General features: G+C 46.3%; 1 protein-coding gene across 1 annotated transcript; it reads right to left on the bottom strand.

Annotated features, from left to right (window-relative positions):
- Window positions 1-8,001: 8,001 nt before the first annotated feature.
- Window positions 8,002-15,697, bottom strand: TBR1 (T-box brain transcription factor 1). The gene is made up of 6 exons (XM_058549096.1): window positions 15,006-15,697; window positions 14,256-14,410; window positions 13,796-13,917; window positions 13,048-13,206; window positions 11,879-11,940; window positions 8,002-8,860 (listed from the first exon to the last, which is right to left on the bottom strand). Exons 1-6 carry the CDS (start codon window positions 15,695-15,697, stop codon window positions 8,002-8,004), a joined length of 2,049 nt encoding a protein of 682 aa, XP_058405079.1.
- Window positions 15,698-17,313: the final 1,616 nt, after the last annotated feature.

Genomic DNA, 17,313 nt, shown 5'->3' with positions numbered 1-17,313 from the left:
ATGTCTGTGCAAATGAGGAAGCTGAATTGAAAAGGATCAAAGAAAGCATTGAAAGATGTGTCCTAAGTACAAAAGAGAGCAGGGATAAATGAAGTGCCTCACATAGCTAAGAATGTTAGGGGTAAAGAAGAAAACAGAAATACCAAGAAGAGATAAATATATTAAGTTGTCCTTTCACAAATACCAAAAAAAAAAAAAAGATAATAAAGTAAATATTGAGAGATGAAGTCATTATAGAAGTATATAGGAAAAAAGCACAAAATGAAAAAAAACCAATGGGGGAGAGGTTAAATAAAAAGACATATTATAGCTGATGTCTGTCCTGAAAATTTTACAACTGCTTTTGGGGAAAGCATAAAAATTCTGACCTGAAATAAACTGATGAATCAGGCATAGATTTTATAAAGATTCGGGTTCAGGGTGGTATTGTGAGAAAAAAGAGTAGGTTAAAAAAAAGTTGTTGGCAAGAGAGTCAACAAGGGCAAAATGAGTGTCAGGGAGACAGCAGAGTTGGAGGAGGAAAGAACAAATTTGTTGAGGAGGAAGTCAGTATGTTTCTTTGACTTTCTCCACAGGAACAAAGCAGAATGTGAGCATAAATTAAGAGTGGATCCCAAAAGGTGAGTGACCTCCAAGGATTATTTAGAAGCAGTCAATTTAAAAATATATATATAGCAAATTAGGACAGAGGTAGAAAAAAAGATTTTATTTGAACAAAATACATAGCATTCAACGGCAAATAAACTATGCAAGGATAAGTCCTCATTATAGCTTCTGTTTTTTCAAAGGAAGGTGCTGAGTAGTAAACATTGCTATTATTTGGTAAAATTATATCCAAAATTAGAAATTTTTAATTAAAAAACACATCAGGTTATAAAAGTACTACCTACCTTTGAAACATTTTTAATTAGAAATAATGGTTTGGCCTTTAGTGAATTTCCAATTGAGCAAGCCATTCAAAATAATAGAAATCTATATGATAACTAAAAAGTTCTCACAAAATATCTTTGTTGATTGCAGGTCACCTTAACCGAATCTACATAACATGTATGTACATTTTATGCATTGAAGTTCAAGGATGTTAAACTTAAAAAATATATATGTGATAGCTTAATATTGTAAACATGAAGATTTAACTATTAAGAAAGTTATAATTCCACAAAGTAGCCTATAATTTGACTATATTACAAAGGGGGAGAGATGAGTTTGCTAATTCATGTTTTAGATACAGTCAAAGTAAATATCTCCTAATGCAGAGGGAGAAAACCACATCCTGGAGGCTAAAAAGAATAACCTTTTGTTGATAGAAGACGGCAAATGTTTGAATGTTCACGGGCGTGCATATCACTATTCGAAGAAGATATTTAAAACACGCACAATTCAAACACATATCTGAAACGTAGTGCCTTCTAGCCACTTTCAAAGGCAGCTTCACTTGTGCCCACAAATGGCAGCCCAGCAGGCAGTGACATCAGACCTAGAAATGTTGTGGCCTGCATAGTATGCAGTGAAGTGCAGTGCTCTACTTGTTTGCAATGGTTTTATTTTTCGACTAGTTTTTATCACACTTGGCATGAACAAGGGAACATGTGCTTTGCTAAATTTGAACTTTTAAGATGAAACTGAATTAACTGAGAACCAAAAAATTGCTTCTGAATTATCCTAAGATTGAAAAATGCCTTCCCTTTCATACTAGGAATGACAAAATAAAAGACAAATACATCTTGAAAGTTGAAATGTGAGCTAGGAAGATCTTGTGGTTTAAGAACAACATCGTTGACTTTTTTCTTTTTTTAGGAAACTGAAGTAAGATTGTAACGAAAAGGCTTTTTCCCATACAGTAGACTTTTGCTAACATGAAGATACGTACTAAACTGAAACCTAAATAAACCTAATATAAGCACTAAACCTAATATAAGCAAGATTTGTTTTGTTATATTTTTCAACCAGAAAGTTCAATTAATTCAGCATTTCTTAAAACTTACTATAACCATATATATAAATAAAACATATATAACATATATACTAAGTATATATGCTCCAAAACTTATATTTAATCTTATATTCTTTTTTCCTACTAGTATCAGAACAAAATAACTATATTGGCTAAAATGACCAGAAGCATATCCCTGGAGATGCTCTCCTCTCCTAAATTCCCTCTTCCTCCTTATAAAAAGTGTGCCAAGATACCCAAGTATAAATGTTTTATATATAAAATAAGTGCCCTGTCATGCAGCTATTTTTAAAGCATTGCAATCCAAAATAATTTTAATATAAAATTCAAGTTATAAATCACAAGATGTGTTTATAAGGAATCTAGTGATAAGTAATAGGTCAAACAACCTGAAAGAATCAGCTTGTGGTACAAGCTTCATTGTATTAATAATGTCACAGTTAGTATGTTTATTAAATTAAATATTACCAGCAAGGCTCTTCTAAATGCCATGTTCCTAATACTAGATTACATATTTATTTCAGAGTTAGCATTGTAAGAGGGGGAGCTATCACTAGAAGGTCTATTAAGCCAAGTGTGTTTTTTTTCATTGCTTTAATGGAACTATTCAAATCAAATTTTTCACGCCATGCCTTGAACACCGCTGCAAACCATACTGTGGGTGTAAAATACATGCAAGGCGGATATAATCAGCTCAGATGAGACCAGTGACTTGTACACCATCAAGTTTACTTTATTGTGAAAGCAGCGGGGTTTTCTTTCAAGTGAATATATTTTTAAATATGTTGCAACCTAACTTAGAAACAGAGGACAGGAATCAGGAAGACACACAAATCTCAAAGCAACTCAATTAAAAAAAGTATAACGCAATGCCTAAAATCTTGCCTCGTTTGTCTCTATCTTCCCTGAGAAATTCTTATCTTGTTGTTCTGGCAAAAGAAAATCTGCTTGTCCAAAAGTAAATCTTGCACTCCAACTGTAACTTCAATAAATCATATAGACTTTATATTGACATTATATATATATATATCAACTTGCCTAAAAAGACTTAGGTACCTTTTAAAAGACTGATTTTACTGATATTAGGCTAAAAATTTACTCTTCCAAACATTAAAATTAGCCAAGCAATTGCCCACATACCATAGCAAATTAAGTATTTTAAAAATTGAATGCTTATCACTGGTCTTTAAAGTTATTAAGTTTATCTAAAATAATTAAGTTTATCTAAAAATAATAATTGTTGCTGTTCCCTTTGGTGGATCTACATTGGTTTATTTTCACACAGGATCATAAGTTCTACGTTTTTTTCCTATCCCCATGGCTAAAATGCTTACAAGATAAAACAGTTAATATACACACAAAAAAGTGCTGAACCTGAGGACAGGCTGAACATTTTACAAAATCACTTATGAACACAAACACGTTGCCCAAATATCACTATCGAGCGTTTTAAATTCTCCGGAAGTGTAACTGGCCTCTGTTCAACAAGGCTTTTGTTTCTAGCCTGCACCCTAAACAGAAAGTAGAACATCCTTGAAAGCTTCAGGGCTAAAAAGATAAATACTTAACATCACAAAAGGGGGGTCGGGGGAACAAAGAGTTTTAACATTAGGATTTATAGGAAAATGCACCTGCAGGAGGTAAGAGGGTTCAAAAGTTCTCTACAGGTCCTAAATCACTACATTTTAAGAGCTCGGGTGATGCAATTCAATCCTAAAGAGACAGAAACAACCTGATTTTTGAAGAAAAACGGTTCAGTAAGTTTCTGCTAGGCCTGAGAAGGCTTTCACGTCCTAAATCCTAGTCGGTCGCCCGGCCTGGCTCTCCAGGAGCAACAGCCAGACGGCCGCGCCTCCCCCCGGCCTGAGCCCAGGTCGCAGGCCCGGCTCGACCGGACTCCGAGAGGGCTAGCAGAACCGCCTGGACTCCCAGCCCACTAGACCCGCCGCCTGGATCCCTGCCTCGATTCCTTGCCTGGACCCCTAACCTGGACTCCCGGCCTGGACCCGCGGCAGGGACGACCAGGGCGCAGCCGCCCGCCCAACGGCGAAGCCACAGAGCCTCGGCCCAGGCTCAGCGGCGGAGGCCAGGCCTCCGGACCGGCCCCACTCCCGGCCGAGCTCCTGCAGACGCCCGGCCCCGCTGGCCTGCGCTCGAGCGCGCCCGGACGGCGCTAGGCCCGGGCCAAGCTGCGGCCTCGCCTGCGGGGCAGGACGGACCCGCCGCCCGCGGCCGCAGCCCTGGAGCGCAGCGCGCTGTTCTCGCCTCTCGTCTACACTGAGCGGCGGCGTTCGCCTCCGAGGTTAAGAACCCAGGGCGCAGCACCTTTCGGCGCGAGCAGCGCCTGCCGTCTGCCGCGCTCAGACCCACGCGGCTGGTTGAAAGTGAGTTAAGATGGCGCGGATTGCGAGGAGCTGGGAGGCATGAGCCAGAATAAAGTGCTAGCCGCACGCTCCCTTTCTTTTTTCTTCCTTTCTCTTTTTGAAAATACACTTTTGAAAACCGAGGAAATCTGCCGCTTACGGGGAGGATTCCTAATCCTCTCCTCCTCACCCTGACTCCTGCCCTCAAGGAGTGAGGCAACTCGAAATCTAACCCGGGACGCGAACTTTGGTTCCCAGAGTCCCCCCCCCCCCCCCAAATCCAAACTCTGATTTCCTTGGAACAGCAGCAGCTTCTCAGACACATTGACAGTGTCACTTCACTAGACGCCCAAGACTTTGGGGAAGCGAGGAGAAATGCTCATGCTTGAAAGGGACAGGAAAGCACACTGCCTCCGAGAGGAGCGCGGAGCTGCAAATTTACCTCACGCTGACTCAGTCCACACAGCAGATGGTGGCAGAGCTGCAAGGGAAACGACCTCCCAATTTTTTGAAGTACTTCCTAATAGCAGCTAAGTGCGTCTTTCAGTACAAGGCACCACGTTCCTGTGAAATCTATCCTCGGCTGCTAAGAGCTTCGTTTCCGCACGTGACACCGCCTCTGTCGCTCTCGGGGACTCTGGCCCGAGAGCCCAGGGCTCCTGCGGCCAGGCCCGGGTCAGAGAGCCGAGCGCAGCCCCTCACCCCGCGCCCTCCGGCCTCGGCTCCCCGCGCCCACACGGCCGCACGTGCGCCTCCTCCTCGGCGGCAGGGGGCGGCGAGGTCGCAGGGGCGCAGACCCAGTGGGTGATCACGGGAATACACTGCTCGACCTCCCTCGCTACCTAGGCACCGTGTTTTGTACTTTTAGTCCTCTTGTTTAGTTCTTAGGTGTGGGAAGGGAGAAAGAAACACAAAGGAAAATCAGTCATCGCTTTTCCAAGTGGCAGACAAAACTCCGCGGAACGCCGTCTAGTGGCGAAATTGTCCAGGGAAGGCAAATCGGTTTTGTCCCCCCTCTAATTTTCATTTCAATTGGAACTTTGAAGCCTCTTTGCATCTGTCAAATTGCAAAGAGGCCACAGGACAATCTCTAGGTGGTGGTAAATTTAGTCCCGTAACCTAAGACTGGCCAAGACTAAGCAAGAATGTGGAACTATTTTCCACTTCTTTCCTGGATCTCCTTTCTCTGGCGACCAAAGTACAAAAATCGCTTCTCCACGAGATAAAAGCAGAGCTCTGCGCACTCCTTGACTAAGACGCAGCAACACCCCGCTGGAATATCCACATTTCTGCATTTGTTCTCAAGGGATGGGGATCTGGCTTGGGCAGGACTGGCACAGGGATTCCACTGTAGAAGAGACGGAGTGGTGCACCCCCAGATACCTCCCAAAGAAAGTTTTAAGTTCAGTGGTTAAAAAGCGACCTTTCACGAGTTTGCTCTATGCGTCCTTCCCGCACGCCAACTCCACCCAATCTCGCCTCCCCCACCAAGCCATCTACTCAAGAAATGTAGGCCGTCCTGTGTTTGCGTTTACAGATTCGCCACTTGCCTCCAAGGCCTCTTCGACATCTGCCTAAAGCTGCGGTCAACAGCCTAATTTGACATGCATTTAAATTACACCCTGCTCTTGCCCAAAGCCTCCCGCCTTACTTTGTGAGATTTAAAGAAATTAACTCCTTATTAAAGACTCTCCTCTGCGTCCTCGCATTATTTTACAACTTCAGAGAGATCAGATAGATATGATGAGGAAGTGCATAGATTTTCCTGGAAAAAAAATGAGTGCAATAAAGTGAAACGACTCATAGGGAACTAAGTAACTGTAAATAAGAAGGAAAAAGTAATTACTGGTAGTGCTATAAAACAAATTTAAGAGGAAAATGGAGGTAGTTCCCATTACACAGACTGCCCCATATTGGAGTTGTAACCTTAAGGGTTACATATGGAGAATAACCATAACGGTTATTCCTTAACCTTTAAAAGTAATCGCCTATAATAATTAAATTATTGTCAAACTGTAAACTGCTGTCAAACACCATAGCGTTTTACCAGATTTATTTTACTTGTTATACACAGACGATACAAACGAGCAGAAAACAAAACGTTTCTCAATGGAGTGTGTACTTGTATAAATTATTCAGTTCACAGACGAAACGAAACAAATATAAAAATCACAACATTAGATTTACAGAAGAGCCAAAATATACACACGGTGAGACCCTGAATTCCTATTAGGAAAAATCCCCCCATGGACTGGAATCTAGATTGAATATTGTGTATGATGCATATTTCACATTAATTTTAAAATACAAAAAAAAGTATAGGTTTGCTACACAACATTAGAAATCCTATTAATCTATTTCCAGGGGGATTAATGCTCCTTTGCAAATATAACAAGACTTAGAGGGGAGAAAAATCAGTCTTACTTGCATTAATGCTAGTGTTTTCTCAAGGAAGTCAAATTTCAGCTGTTTCTAGGTGGCGGGGAAATCATTTTCGAAACTAAAATGCAGTAAAATATACAACTCACACAATTCATCTTCACTAGACTACACTATAGTTACCAACAATTCAGTCATCTATATCATTAGTAGAATATTCATTACAAAGATTTACAGCATATAAAGGTGGGGGGGGACTGAAAAGATATTCAGAAACAGTTTGTCAGCATATTTGGCACCTGCACAGACCAGTAATGGATTTGGCACTTTGGGGAAAAACAAATAAGGCAAAATAATATTGCTGATGTCGAGCTATTCTATTTAGAGGGGCGGGGGGGGGCATACAACTCCAGTTAACTTTGCTTTGCAGGCATCATGCCACTTAATCGACTTGCCTATGAACAGACAACTTATCCCTTACAGGTGTGTGGTCGGATTCTCCTTAGCTATTTGTGTGCATTAGGGAAAAGAGTCATTATTTCATGCAACGGATTGAGAAGTGAGAAACCCATCATTATCTATCAAGTATTTCATGTTTCCAGAGCCTCTTAGAATATTGTTAATTATCTCACAAGAAATTTTTTAAAAAGGGAGTGGGGTGGAGAAAAAGGAAAAGAAATGGATGAAAAGGTTCAGCATGAACTGGTTTTGTGCCTTGACAATGAGAATAAAAACTAGCCATTCGTTACAGTAAATTAACACTATATACAATCATTTCACAGGCTTTGTTCCACTAAAATTATTAACATCCCTACCATCCATCCATCCATCCACTCGGGGATAAGAAAGGACGCGCTGGGTGGGTCCAGGTTCTAGAGTCAACATCCTATGGGTAACGAGGAGGCCGAGACTGGTCGGGTCGGAATCGCTGCTGCCTGACAGGACTGCCCAGGTCTCCTGAAGGTGAAGAGTTGCATTACAAGAAAGAGGAGGGGGTGAGAAAAAGACGAGGGGGCGGAGGATTGTGGGTGTAACTTCACAGAAGGAGAGTAAGTAGGAAAACCCAAAGGTTTACAGCAAAGTTGAAGGTCGGTGCGCTAACTGCAGAAACTGCTGTGCAAAAAAAGGTTAAAATCACACTCGGAGACCTGTACTTATTCGCTGCAGACGGTGATCGAGGGTCAAATAAAACGGGGGGCTGCGCACGGTGGGGTCTGAGGAGGAGGAGGAGCTGGGGCAGCGCTAGGAGCGGCCGGCTGGGGGTCCGGGCGGCGGCGGGGCGCGGGGCCGGCGGGCAGGGCCGGCCTAGCTGTGCGAGTAGAAGCCGTAGTAGCCGCCTATGTCCTTGGCGCAGTTCTTCTCGCAGTCCCGCTGGGCCAGCACCTCGCTCTTGAGCGGAGACGAGCTCTCGGACACGGGCGTGTCGGCGGGCGAGATCCGCCTCCGCTTGGCCTGCTCGTAAATCCCCGAGTCGCTCGAGTCGATGGACTTGATGGAGGAGGGGGTCTCGATCCAGCTGGAGTCGGACAGGTCCTTGGGCTTGGCGTCGTCGGCGGCGCCGGGCGGCAGCGGCGAGCGCTCGGCGGCCAGGCCCTCGGCCTCCTCGCCCAGGTAGGGGTTGGCGCCGGCCATGCGCGCGGCGGCCGCGGCGCTGTTGGGCCAGCAGGGCAGCACCGAGCCCGACTTGGCGGCGCAGTACTGCGGGGGGCTGCGCGCGCCCCAGCCCGACGGGTCGGCGTAGTAGCCGAGCGGGCGGCCCGTGCAGCCGGCCGCCTGCAGCGGCAGCGCCTTCACGCCCGCCGCCGCGTACGAGAGCAGCGTGGCCGCGTTGCCCGCGAAGTCCGTGGCCGTGTCGTAGGCCGAGGCGGCGAAGTCCAGCCGGTTGTTGGCCGGCGTCACAAACCAGCGCTGCGGCGACGGCGCGCCCGGGTCCTCGGCCTGCTGTGGCGACAGCAGCCCGTTGGTGTGCGGCACGCTGCGGTCCGTGCCCGGCCCGGGGCCCGCGCCCGCGCCCGGGTGGAAGCGGGCCTTGGCGTAGTTGCTCACGAACTGGTCCTGGAGGAAGGAGCCGGCCATCGCGTAGCGGGCCCCGGGCACGATCTGTGAGCGCGGGGAGTCATTGGGCGAAGGGGTCAGGCGGTCCATGTCGCAGCCAGTGTAGATCCTGCGAGGGAAGGAGAGAGAGAGAGAGAACCGAGGGGTGCGCAGAGGTCCCTTGCTGGGGGGCGTGGAGGCAGAAGGGAAGGCCACCACTTTTCGCCCACCCCGACACACTCTTCCTCTGTAACTTGCCGTCCGGGATAGAGACAGACAAAAGGTCACAGACCTGCACCCTCCCCAGAATAAATGGTGAAAATCTAAAGGAACCCATTTGTCTATTAAGGGCCCTAAGCAAGACACAGATCAAGAGAAAGGCTTCCCTCTTCTCTTGCTCTCTCTCGCCAAGGGGTCAGGGGACTGAGGAACACAGCAAGGGATTTTCATCCCACTTCTCCAATGTATGTATACAAATTAAGGCACATTTACCCCGGGACTAAGGTGTCCAGTGGGCCTTTTCTCTTTGGTGAGAATTTCTGAGCGAAATTTCTGCACAAGTTACCGCTCCTCCACCCTTTTAAGACCACTTGCTTCCATTTGACACACGCGGGCCGTCCAGGTAGTAATCGTCAAAGACCCGCCTTCACCAGTCTTCTGAGGCCCGAGGAAGCCTCCACAGTACTTCCTGTCTATTGTTTCCCCTGTGAGAGCCTTTAACCCCCACGTCTACCAATACAAACAAGAATTCCTACTGGAGACAAAGTCATCAATCAATAAAATTCTTTTACAAAGAAAAAGTGTTCTTTACTTTGACCTTCTCTCCCCAGATTTTGATCCTTTCCTGGTAAAAAAAAAAAAAAAGCAAACTTTGGGGCAAACTTTCAGTACAGTTATCAACCTCCTCCAAGCCATCTCCCACTAATAATAGCTGCCCCTTAACTGGACTCTGTGCCACGCCCTGTTGTCTAGGACTGTACAGATAGTAACTGAGTTAAGCATCACAACAATCCTCTGAGTTACGTACCATTATCATCCCACTTTACAGATGAAGAAACTGAGGCAAAGGGAAGTTAAATAACTTACCCAATCAGAGACAGTAATTCTGTTACTGAGAATTACCTTAGGTAAAATAATCAAAGATTAACTTTAGGCCTTGGGCCTAGAAAATCCCATTAGAATTGAGAGGGAAGGAGAGATTGGATCAAGATTGGTAGAATTGTTTTCTCACACACATACACACCTGCCTTCCTTTTTGTTATACACGTAAATGCTTTAATCTTTAATCAACAGATTGTTTTGAAAGACAGCCTCAGTCTTGTCAGCCCTTAATCCTTTGGGGAGGAGATTCCCTGGTGGGTGGCCAAACAACCCCTCAGTCCCCCTGAACTCTGATTGCTCTCACTGTTTCTCCAAAAGTGAGCCATGCCCAAATAACCAATATAAAAGGAGAAAGGGAGAGTGTCACAAACCAGTCTGCTCTTCCCTAGCCCCTAAAAATCTAAGGTATCCATTTGTGTAGGTAAATAAGCTTTTTGTGAAATAGTGATTTAAGAATCGAAGGGAAGTGGCTTTTCCAGCTGAAGTCAGCGAGAGGAAGGGTAGGTGAGGCTTACGCTGCAGCAGCTCAGGTCCATTCTGCTTACTGCACAAAATTTCCCTCCTGAAATTTACTTCCAGTTTGAAATAAGAGAAGTAGAGGGAGGCAGGAAGGGAACATTACCAGCAAGGTACAAATATCTTCTCTGTTTACCACCACAATATTTTAAAAAGAAAAAAGCAGTCTGCAAAAGATATAGTTTAGATGCCCATCCAGGTCCCAACCCACTTGGGATTACTGAATTGATTTGTGCAAAATAAAATGCTTTGGAACAGATGTTCACAACAGAATTAAAAGCTCAAAATCTACAAGACCCCCTACAAGACCAATATCTCTGGTCTCCTGGGCCACACACTTGCTGCTGTGCCGGGTCCACCTTTTTAGATTGTAAGGACTAGAGTAGCCAAGTTTTTATTCTGGGGAATCATATTGATGAGGCTTGCTTCCTTTGAACTACTTCTGAGGAATGCACATGATGGTTATAGGCAGTAATGTCAATGACTCTCTTCAATTTGTTATAAAAATATCAGGAAAGACGGCTGGTATCTACCTGGAGATGGAATAGAGGCTGCCACTTGTCTCTCCGCAAATTTAATCTACAGTATTTCTCGTCAATGACAGCTTTAACTTTGTAGCTCTATTCCAGGCACTTAATGCAAGCTGTGAAATTAAAACTTATGTACCATTCCCATTTTATGGTCAGAAAAAAGTAGGGGGATCCCCACAATCCAGATTCAGATTTTGCTCTATAACACCATCTGAACTCAGGCACTATACCTGGACGCTGAGCAAGAATGCTAGAACGAGCCCAGAAAGCATTCAGTTTACACCTACTGTTGCCCCCAGCGGACAGCATTTGGATAGAAAAGAGATGGAGAAAGGTAAGGGAGGCCTGGAGAAAAGGGAACCAACACGTTTAATTAAAACACAAAGATAAGAAGGAATATTTTTCTCTTGAAGCGTATAAATAATACACAGCAACAGCACCTGGGTCCTTCCCAAAGCCTGAAATGGCTGTAACCGCGCCACTGCTCATGAACTTGCCTGTGATGGGTGCACGTTTTTATTCAGTCCATAGTAAACTTGCACAGGAAAAGCTATTACACAAAACTTGGAAATGGGTAAATAAAAGTCACATATGCCAAGGACACTGTAACAACTGCCAGAGCCACATGCACTTTCAGGCAGAATCGGGCGGTTTCAGACACAGACAATCTGAGCTGAGCATCTGCAGCGCCACATACAACTCCCGCACCGAGGAACCGGGGCAGCTTCCCCAGCCAGCCAGCCAGCCCCAGAGGCCCGCCAACAACTTTGTAATTCATAAAGCTAAAAATAGGTGAAGGAAACTTTTGACCAAAACTGCAGAAGTACCAAGCCAGAAGGTCACCAGAAAGAAGGGGAGCCAACAAAAAAGGAAAGGGAAAACCTGGAAAACAACCCTGTCTTCACACATTCTAGCTTCCAAAAGCCTTCTACTAACAATCCACCTTTGACCTACAGCACGATTCCACAACTTTTTGAGAAGAAAGGTGCAAGATGACTTACGTGTCATAATTATCCCGAAATCCTTTTGCAAAGGGGTTGTGATCTATTTTCAGTTGTGTAATCTGGGAAAGAGAAAAGAAGATGAATATGATCTCGCCTTCTATACTGGAGGATTGGGTATTTGAGAATATAGCATCTGCCACTTTTTACAGGAGCTTAAGGCCTACAATTTCAATAAATAGCAAGGTTTCCCTAACTGAAAACTTTGACGGAATGAATGGAAAAGAAAAAAGATAAGGTATCATGAAAGTTATGAGGCACATGTTTGAGTTGATGATGCCTAAAACTAAAGGATGCTTTCAGTCGGCTCTCCCATGTGCTCTAAATCAGTTCAAATGCACATTTTTTAAATGTTTGTTACACACAATGCACTTACACAAAAATCTTTGAGGGACACTTAAATTTATCACCAAATGTTGCCTATTTTAAGTGTTTCACCGTATTTTTAAAAGTTGGTCGCTTCTGATTCACAACCTGACGAAGTTACAAGTTGCATCTTAACATCAGTTTTGATTTAAAATAAATGCATATTTTCCATTCCGGATATTTTCATTTAAGTTAAAAAAAAAAAAAAAACCACCACCATCACTCCTGGTAGTCAATCAACAGCAGTAAAATAAGTTTTTGCAAACTTGCAAATGCTGAAGAGGTTCAAGTGCTAGAAAACTCATTCCATAGCCCACAGTAATTTTATTTATTGTGGTTTTTACATATATGAATTGTGTGTTCTTTTCATCATCCAAAAAGTGATGAATGTTTATTTCAGCCGTCAGTTCTGAGACTTTTAAAAAAATATTTGTTTAGATAATGCCAAATCTTGCCAAGAATAAAATGCAGGAGGAAATCTGCTTGTTTTCTAAAGGGAAGAAAGACTTTAAAAAAAAATCAGATCTAAATCTGTTCTGGTTTGAGAACTAAATTAAAATTCCCGAGAGAAGAGGCCCTAGAAACCCTGGGCACCTCAAAGGTGGCCCGGGTGACCCGCGACGGACACGAATACCTGCGAGGTATTTAGGGAAGGTGCCCAGCAGGCCCCTAGCCCTACGCCAAAAAGGCGCAGCAGAGCCAGCTGTTTTGGACGTTAGTGCCCTGAGCCGGGGATGGCCGGGGGATACCGGCCGGTGCGGGGAGAGCCGCCCGCCGCGCGCCCAGCCCCCAGGCCTCCTTACATCGGTATTCTGGTAGGCGGTGACCGCGATGAACTGAGTCTCAGGGAAAGTGAATGTCTGCACGCGGCCCGGCTGGCTGGTGTCCTCCGTGCCGTCCTCGTTCACTTCTACCACATGCAGGCGGGGCTGGTACTTGTGCAAGGATTGTAAAACCACCATCTGTCAGGCGGAGAGAAAGGGGAGAGCCGGGCGGCGCGTTAACGCGGTCGGTGTGCGCGGGGCTGCGCGCCGCGGGCCGCGCGGAGCTGGCAAGAGCCCTCCAGCCCAGCTCACTGACCGCGGGACTCGCCTGGCTGGTGACCGGCTAACTGGGGCAGACCAGCCCTCGCTCCTCTAGGAGCAAGAATCGCCGGAGCCCCGGAGGAAAAACGAACCCGACCGCCCGATCCACAGGGCCCTTCTCCTAGTCCTCCTTTAAGGAGGAACAAAGATTTTCACAGCGTAAAGATCCTGTGGGTTTTTTTCTCGAAATCAACCAAGTATTTGTACTTGGGAAGGTCGGAAACTCGGGAATTGGGCGAGGGGCGAGGAGAACAACTTTATAGACTATTTATATTTTGGACGGTGGACATAGAATTTTTAAAAAATCTTTTTAATGAAGCAAAGAAGCATGTATCCAGTTTCTCATGCTGATTTAAACGGATGAACTGGATGTTAGAGAGGGACGAGTGTGTGTGTGTGTGTGTGTGTGTGTGTGTGTATGAGAGAGAGAGAGAGAGAGAGAGAAATGAGCGCTTGAGCCACTGACCTGCCCATTGTTGTTTGAAGCTCCTTTGTTGTTTGTAAGTTTTAATTTTCCAAAAGAGATTTCTTGACGCATCCAGTGAGCCCCCGTGTTGGGGGAATCCGGATGCATATAGACTCGATTTCCTAGAGAAAGAAATAAGTTGTTTACATATGCCCGGGGCACTGCCCAGTCCCAGCTCCTCACAACGTAGGACACACACACCCCTTATTCCACTGTGAGGCCCATTAGCTGGGGCTTTTTTAGGCCGCGCTTTCTTCTTATTAACTGGGGATGATTAAAATAGCTTTTGCATAATCCTCCCCCTTCCTGCCGCTCAGTCTGTCCCCCTATCCCCCTCGTTTCCTTTTAGAAGTCATTGGCCGATCGTTTTAAAAGTCGTTCGAGCCAGTCCACAAAGGCTTTAATTAATCATTCTCACCTAAATAAGTGTGAGGAAAACGTGTTAATTGGAAGGACTTGCCTTGCACATTGGTGTCCGCTTTGCCGCAAGGAACCCATTTGCCTCCTTGAAACCTCCAGTGATTGGGATCCGCCAAAATCACATCCACAAAAATATTGTAATGAGCCGTGGGATCGAGACCAGAAATGTTAAAACTTAAAAAAGGAAACATGCGCCTATTTAAATTAAGGGGGGTGGGAAACAAGGGGGAAAAAAAACATAAATGTTAAAGATTAAATGCAAGAAGCGCGGCGCCAGATAGCAAAGCAAAACTTGTTCTCGTAGCGTCGATGAGCGAATGTTCGCTGGGTTAGAAAAGGGGTGGGGTGGGGGGGAGTAAAAGAAGTGGGGCTGAAGTCGGGGAGATCGGCGGGTGAGCTGGAGTGCGGAGTCGGCAGGTATCACTGCCCAGGCGGAGAGCGAGGTTGGCGACCCGCATCTCCACTGTCCGCGCATCCGGGCGTGGATGCGTCCCTCCCATCTCCCGGCCACCGGCCGGGGCTCTCGCGCTCTCTCGCCTTTCTCTGGCCACTGACTGGCTCTCCGACCACCTTTCTAGAGCGGATCCCCCCTACCCCCCCGCCCCAACATCGCCGCGGCGGTTACACCTTCCACTTTCCCCTTTTCCAAAACCAGCCAACTCTAGGGCGCACCAGAGCGCCTTCTACTCTGCTCCCGGCCCCAAATCGTCGCTGCCGCAGCGGTCACAACCCGGGTGTACTTGCTCCCGGGCTGTGCCTGGAGCGGCGGTAGCCAAGAACGTAGCATTACCTTCCCTGTTTGGTGATGATCATCTCCGTTTGGTGCCGGTGAAATTTCAGCCAAAGGGGCCTGTTGCAGAGGTACACCTGCGCTTTCCCGGGCACCAGCCCGGGTTGTGTGGAGGAGAACTGGTAGAACGGGGCTCCCTGGTAGGAGTGGCCGTACTGCTGTGGGTAGGGGTAGCCAGCCGCGGGGTAGCCCTGCGGTGAGGAGTTGGAGAGCAGGCTGTTGTAGGCTCCGTTGGTGATGACCGGGTGGTGGGCCATGTAGCGACTGGGGCTGCCGATGGAGAAGGCGGGGTGCGCCGGTCCGTGCTGGCCGGGGTACGGGAACATGGCACTGGGAGCAGTGGCCGCAGACTGTGGCTGGCTGGACTGAGAGAGGAGGTAGCGATCTGCAGCAGAGCCATCGAAACTGTGACGAAGCTCAGAGACCCCGTCCAAGACAGGAGAGAGTTTACTTCTCTGGACGTCCCCTGGTGAGTCCTTGGAGTCAGGAAAATTGTCTGTATCTGACTGATTCGTCATCCCCCTGGTAATTTTTTTCAAAGGTGAACTTCTCTCCAGGTTGTCAGTGGTCGAGATAATGGGATGATCGTGCAAGACAAGCTCAGATCCGCCTGAATGTGGGTAGCTGCTGCTCACATTGAGAAATTTCTTGGAGAGCATGATAGAAGGAGAAAGGCAGTGCTCCAGCTGCATAGCTCTAGAACCTGAACACTCGCCCTCCTGTCCCTGGTTTTTAAAGTCCTATTTATCATAAACTAGAAATCCACAGACCCCCTCACTAGACAGAAAGCACTTCAACCAGCAAATGCTTCTCAAAGGTTTGATTTACTTTTTTTTTTCCCTGGGAGAAGAGATTGGCCAATTGACACTATGCAGCAATCAGAAAAGGCTCACTTTTGATCTTGCTGCTTGTGCAGCCGATGAAACGGCTCCTGCCATTGGTTAACTGCTGACAGTAATTTAATTAGATAGACATTAATTAGGATAATCACCTGGCTCCCGGTCGCCACGATCATGGCAAATTGAAGGGAATGATTTTATTGTTGGTTTGGGGGGATTGGGAATGCGTGTTGGTTTTACGTGAGCATTGTTGTGTCACCTTTAAGCTTTGTGACCACTGCTTTAGGAAGATTCAAAGATGTGCAATTTACTAAACGTTTTCCTACCTTCCCCCCACCTCCCTCCTTTCAAGCTGAGGGGCGGAGGAGGGAATTCGACGATGCTAGGAGACTTTTCGGATCTGAATGAGCCAAATATTCAGTTGAATGTAACGATTTCAAGTGCAAAGTATACAAAGCGCGAGCCGGTGGCCTCTTCTCGCCCTGTAAAAGTTCCAGAGTCTGTCTTTTCCAGTTAATACAGAAGCACACAGCACCTGAGCCAGTTCTTTGTGAGCAGGTCCTGCGTGTCCTCGGTGCACACCCCACCCCACACACACACACACAATGCACACCTTTTTAACTACATACATAAATAAATAAATCACTGCTGTTGAGAGCCACAGCGATGAAAGTGAGCGGGAGGGGAGAGTGGGGGCGAAAAGCAGCAACTCACCCACCCATCCACCCACCTCGGGAAGGTTCGGTTTTTTGGTTGAGCACAAACACAGTGACAATCTATGATCTCCTTTTTAAGTTTTGAAATAATCATAAGCTGTCAGGCTGAAGTGCCTTAATGTATTTGCAGTGATGTTTACGAGATCTTTACTAAATATTTTATCAGCGAGCTTGGTTGCAGATTATCTGAGAGCATCTAACTGGGGGCAGGCGCCATGCATCCGTAGCGTCCCACTGCACATCCTTCTCTCTGAGGTACTGGCTTGGCGACAGGTTCAAAAGCCTTGCCAGGAAAAGAGAGGGCCGAGTCCTCGTGCAAATGGGTTCACTGGAAGCACCGATCTGGGGAGACAGAGTGGAAGTGGTGTCAACGCAGTGATCCTTACCGAAGACTCGTGTGTGTGTGTGTGTGTGTGTGTGTGTGTGTGTGTGTGTGTTTAATGTTTATTTAATCTGGAAGGGAGAAAAGGAATCCATGCCAGTAATTTTAAAATGAGGAAGAATCTGAGGAGGAATAGAGAAAAGAGCCGATTTAAAAGGATGTTAGCACAAATAAACAGCATGAGGCCAAAGCGACCCCGTGGTGTAGGAAGCAATCTCCCAGTACTGGCTCTACAGAGGAGCCCAGCCTTCCTGGACCAGAGGGCCAAGAGCAGCAGAGGCTTGATCGGCCCGAAGCTGCTTCCCGTGGCCCGGCACTCGCCAACCTGCCCTCCTGTGGCTTTGCCCGGACGCCGAGCCGCGCAGGATTGA

Source organism: Diceros bicornis, chromosome 10 (genome assembly GCF_020826845.1).
Source record: "Diceros bicornis minor isolate mBicDic1 chromosome 10, mDicBic1.mat.cur, whole genome shotgun sequence".
NCBI lineage: Eukaryota > Metazoa > Chordata > Mammalia > Perissodactyla > Rhinocerotidae > Diceros > Diceros bicornis.
This window is presented reverse-complemented; position numbering and strand designations above follow the sequence as displayed.

Coding starts and splice junctions, on each gene's coding strand:
- TBR1 (XM_058549096.1), bottom strand. CDS start 15,697: ATGCAGCTGGAGCACTGCCTTTCTCCTTCTATCATGCTCTCCAAGAAA. Junction 14,411..15,005: donor ATCATCACCAAACAGGGAAG/GTAATGCTACGT, acceptor TAATTTAAATAG/GCGCATGTTTCCTTTTTTAA. Junction 13,918..14,255: donor AGCGGACACCAATGTGCAAG/GCAAGTCCTTCC, acceptor TTCTTTCTCTAG/GAAATCGAGTCTATATGCAT.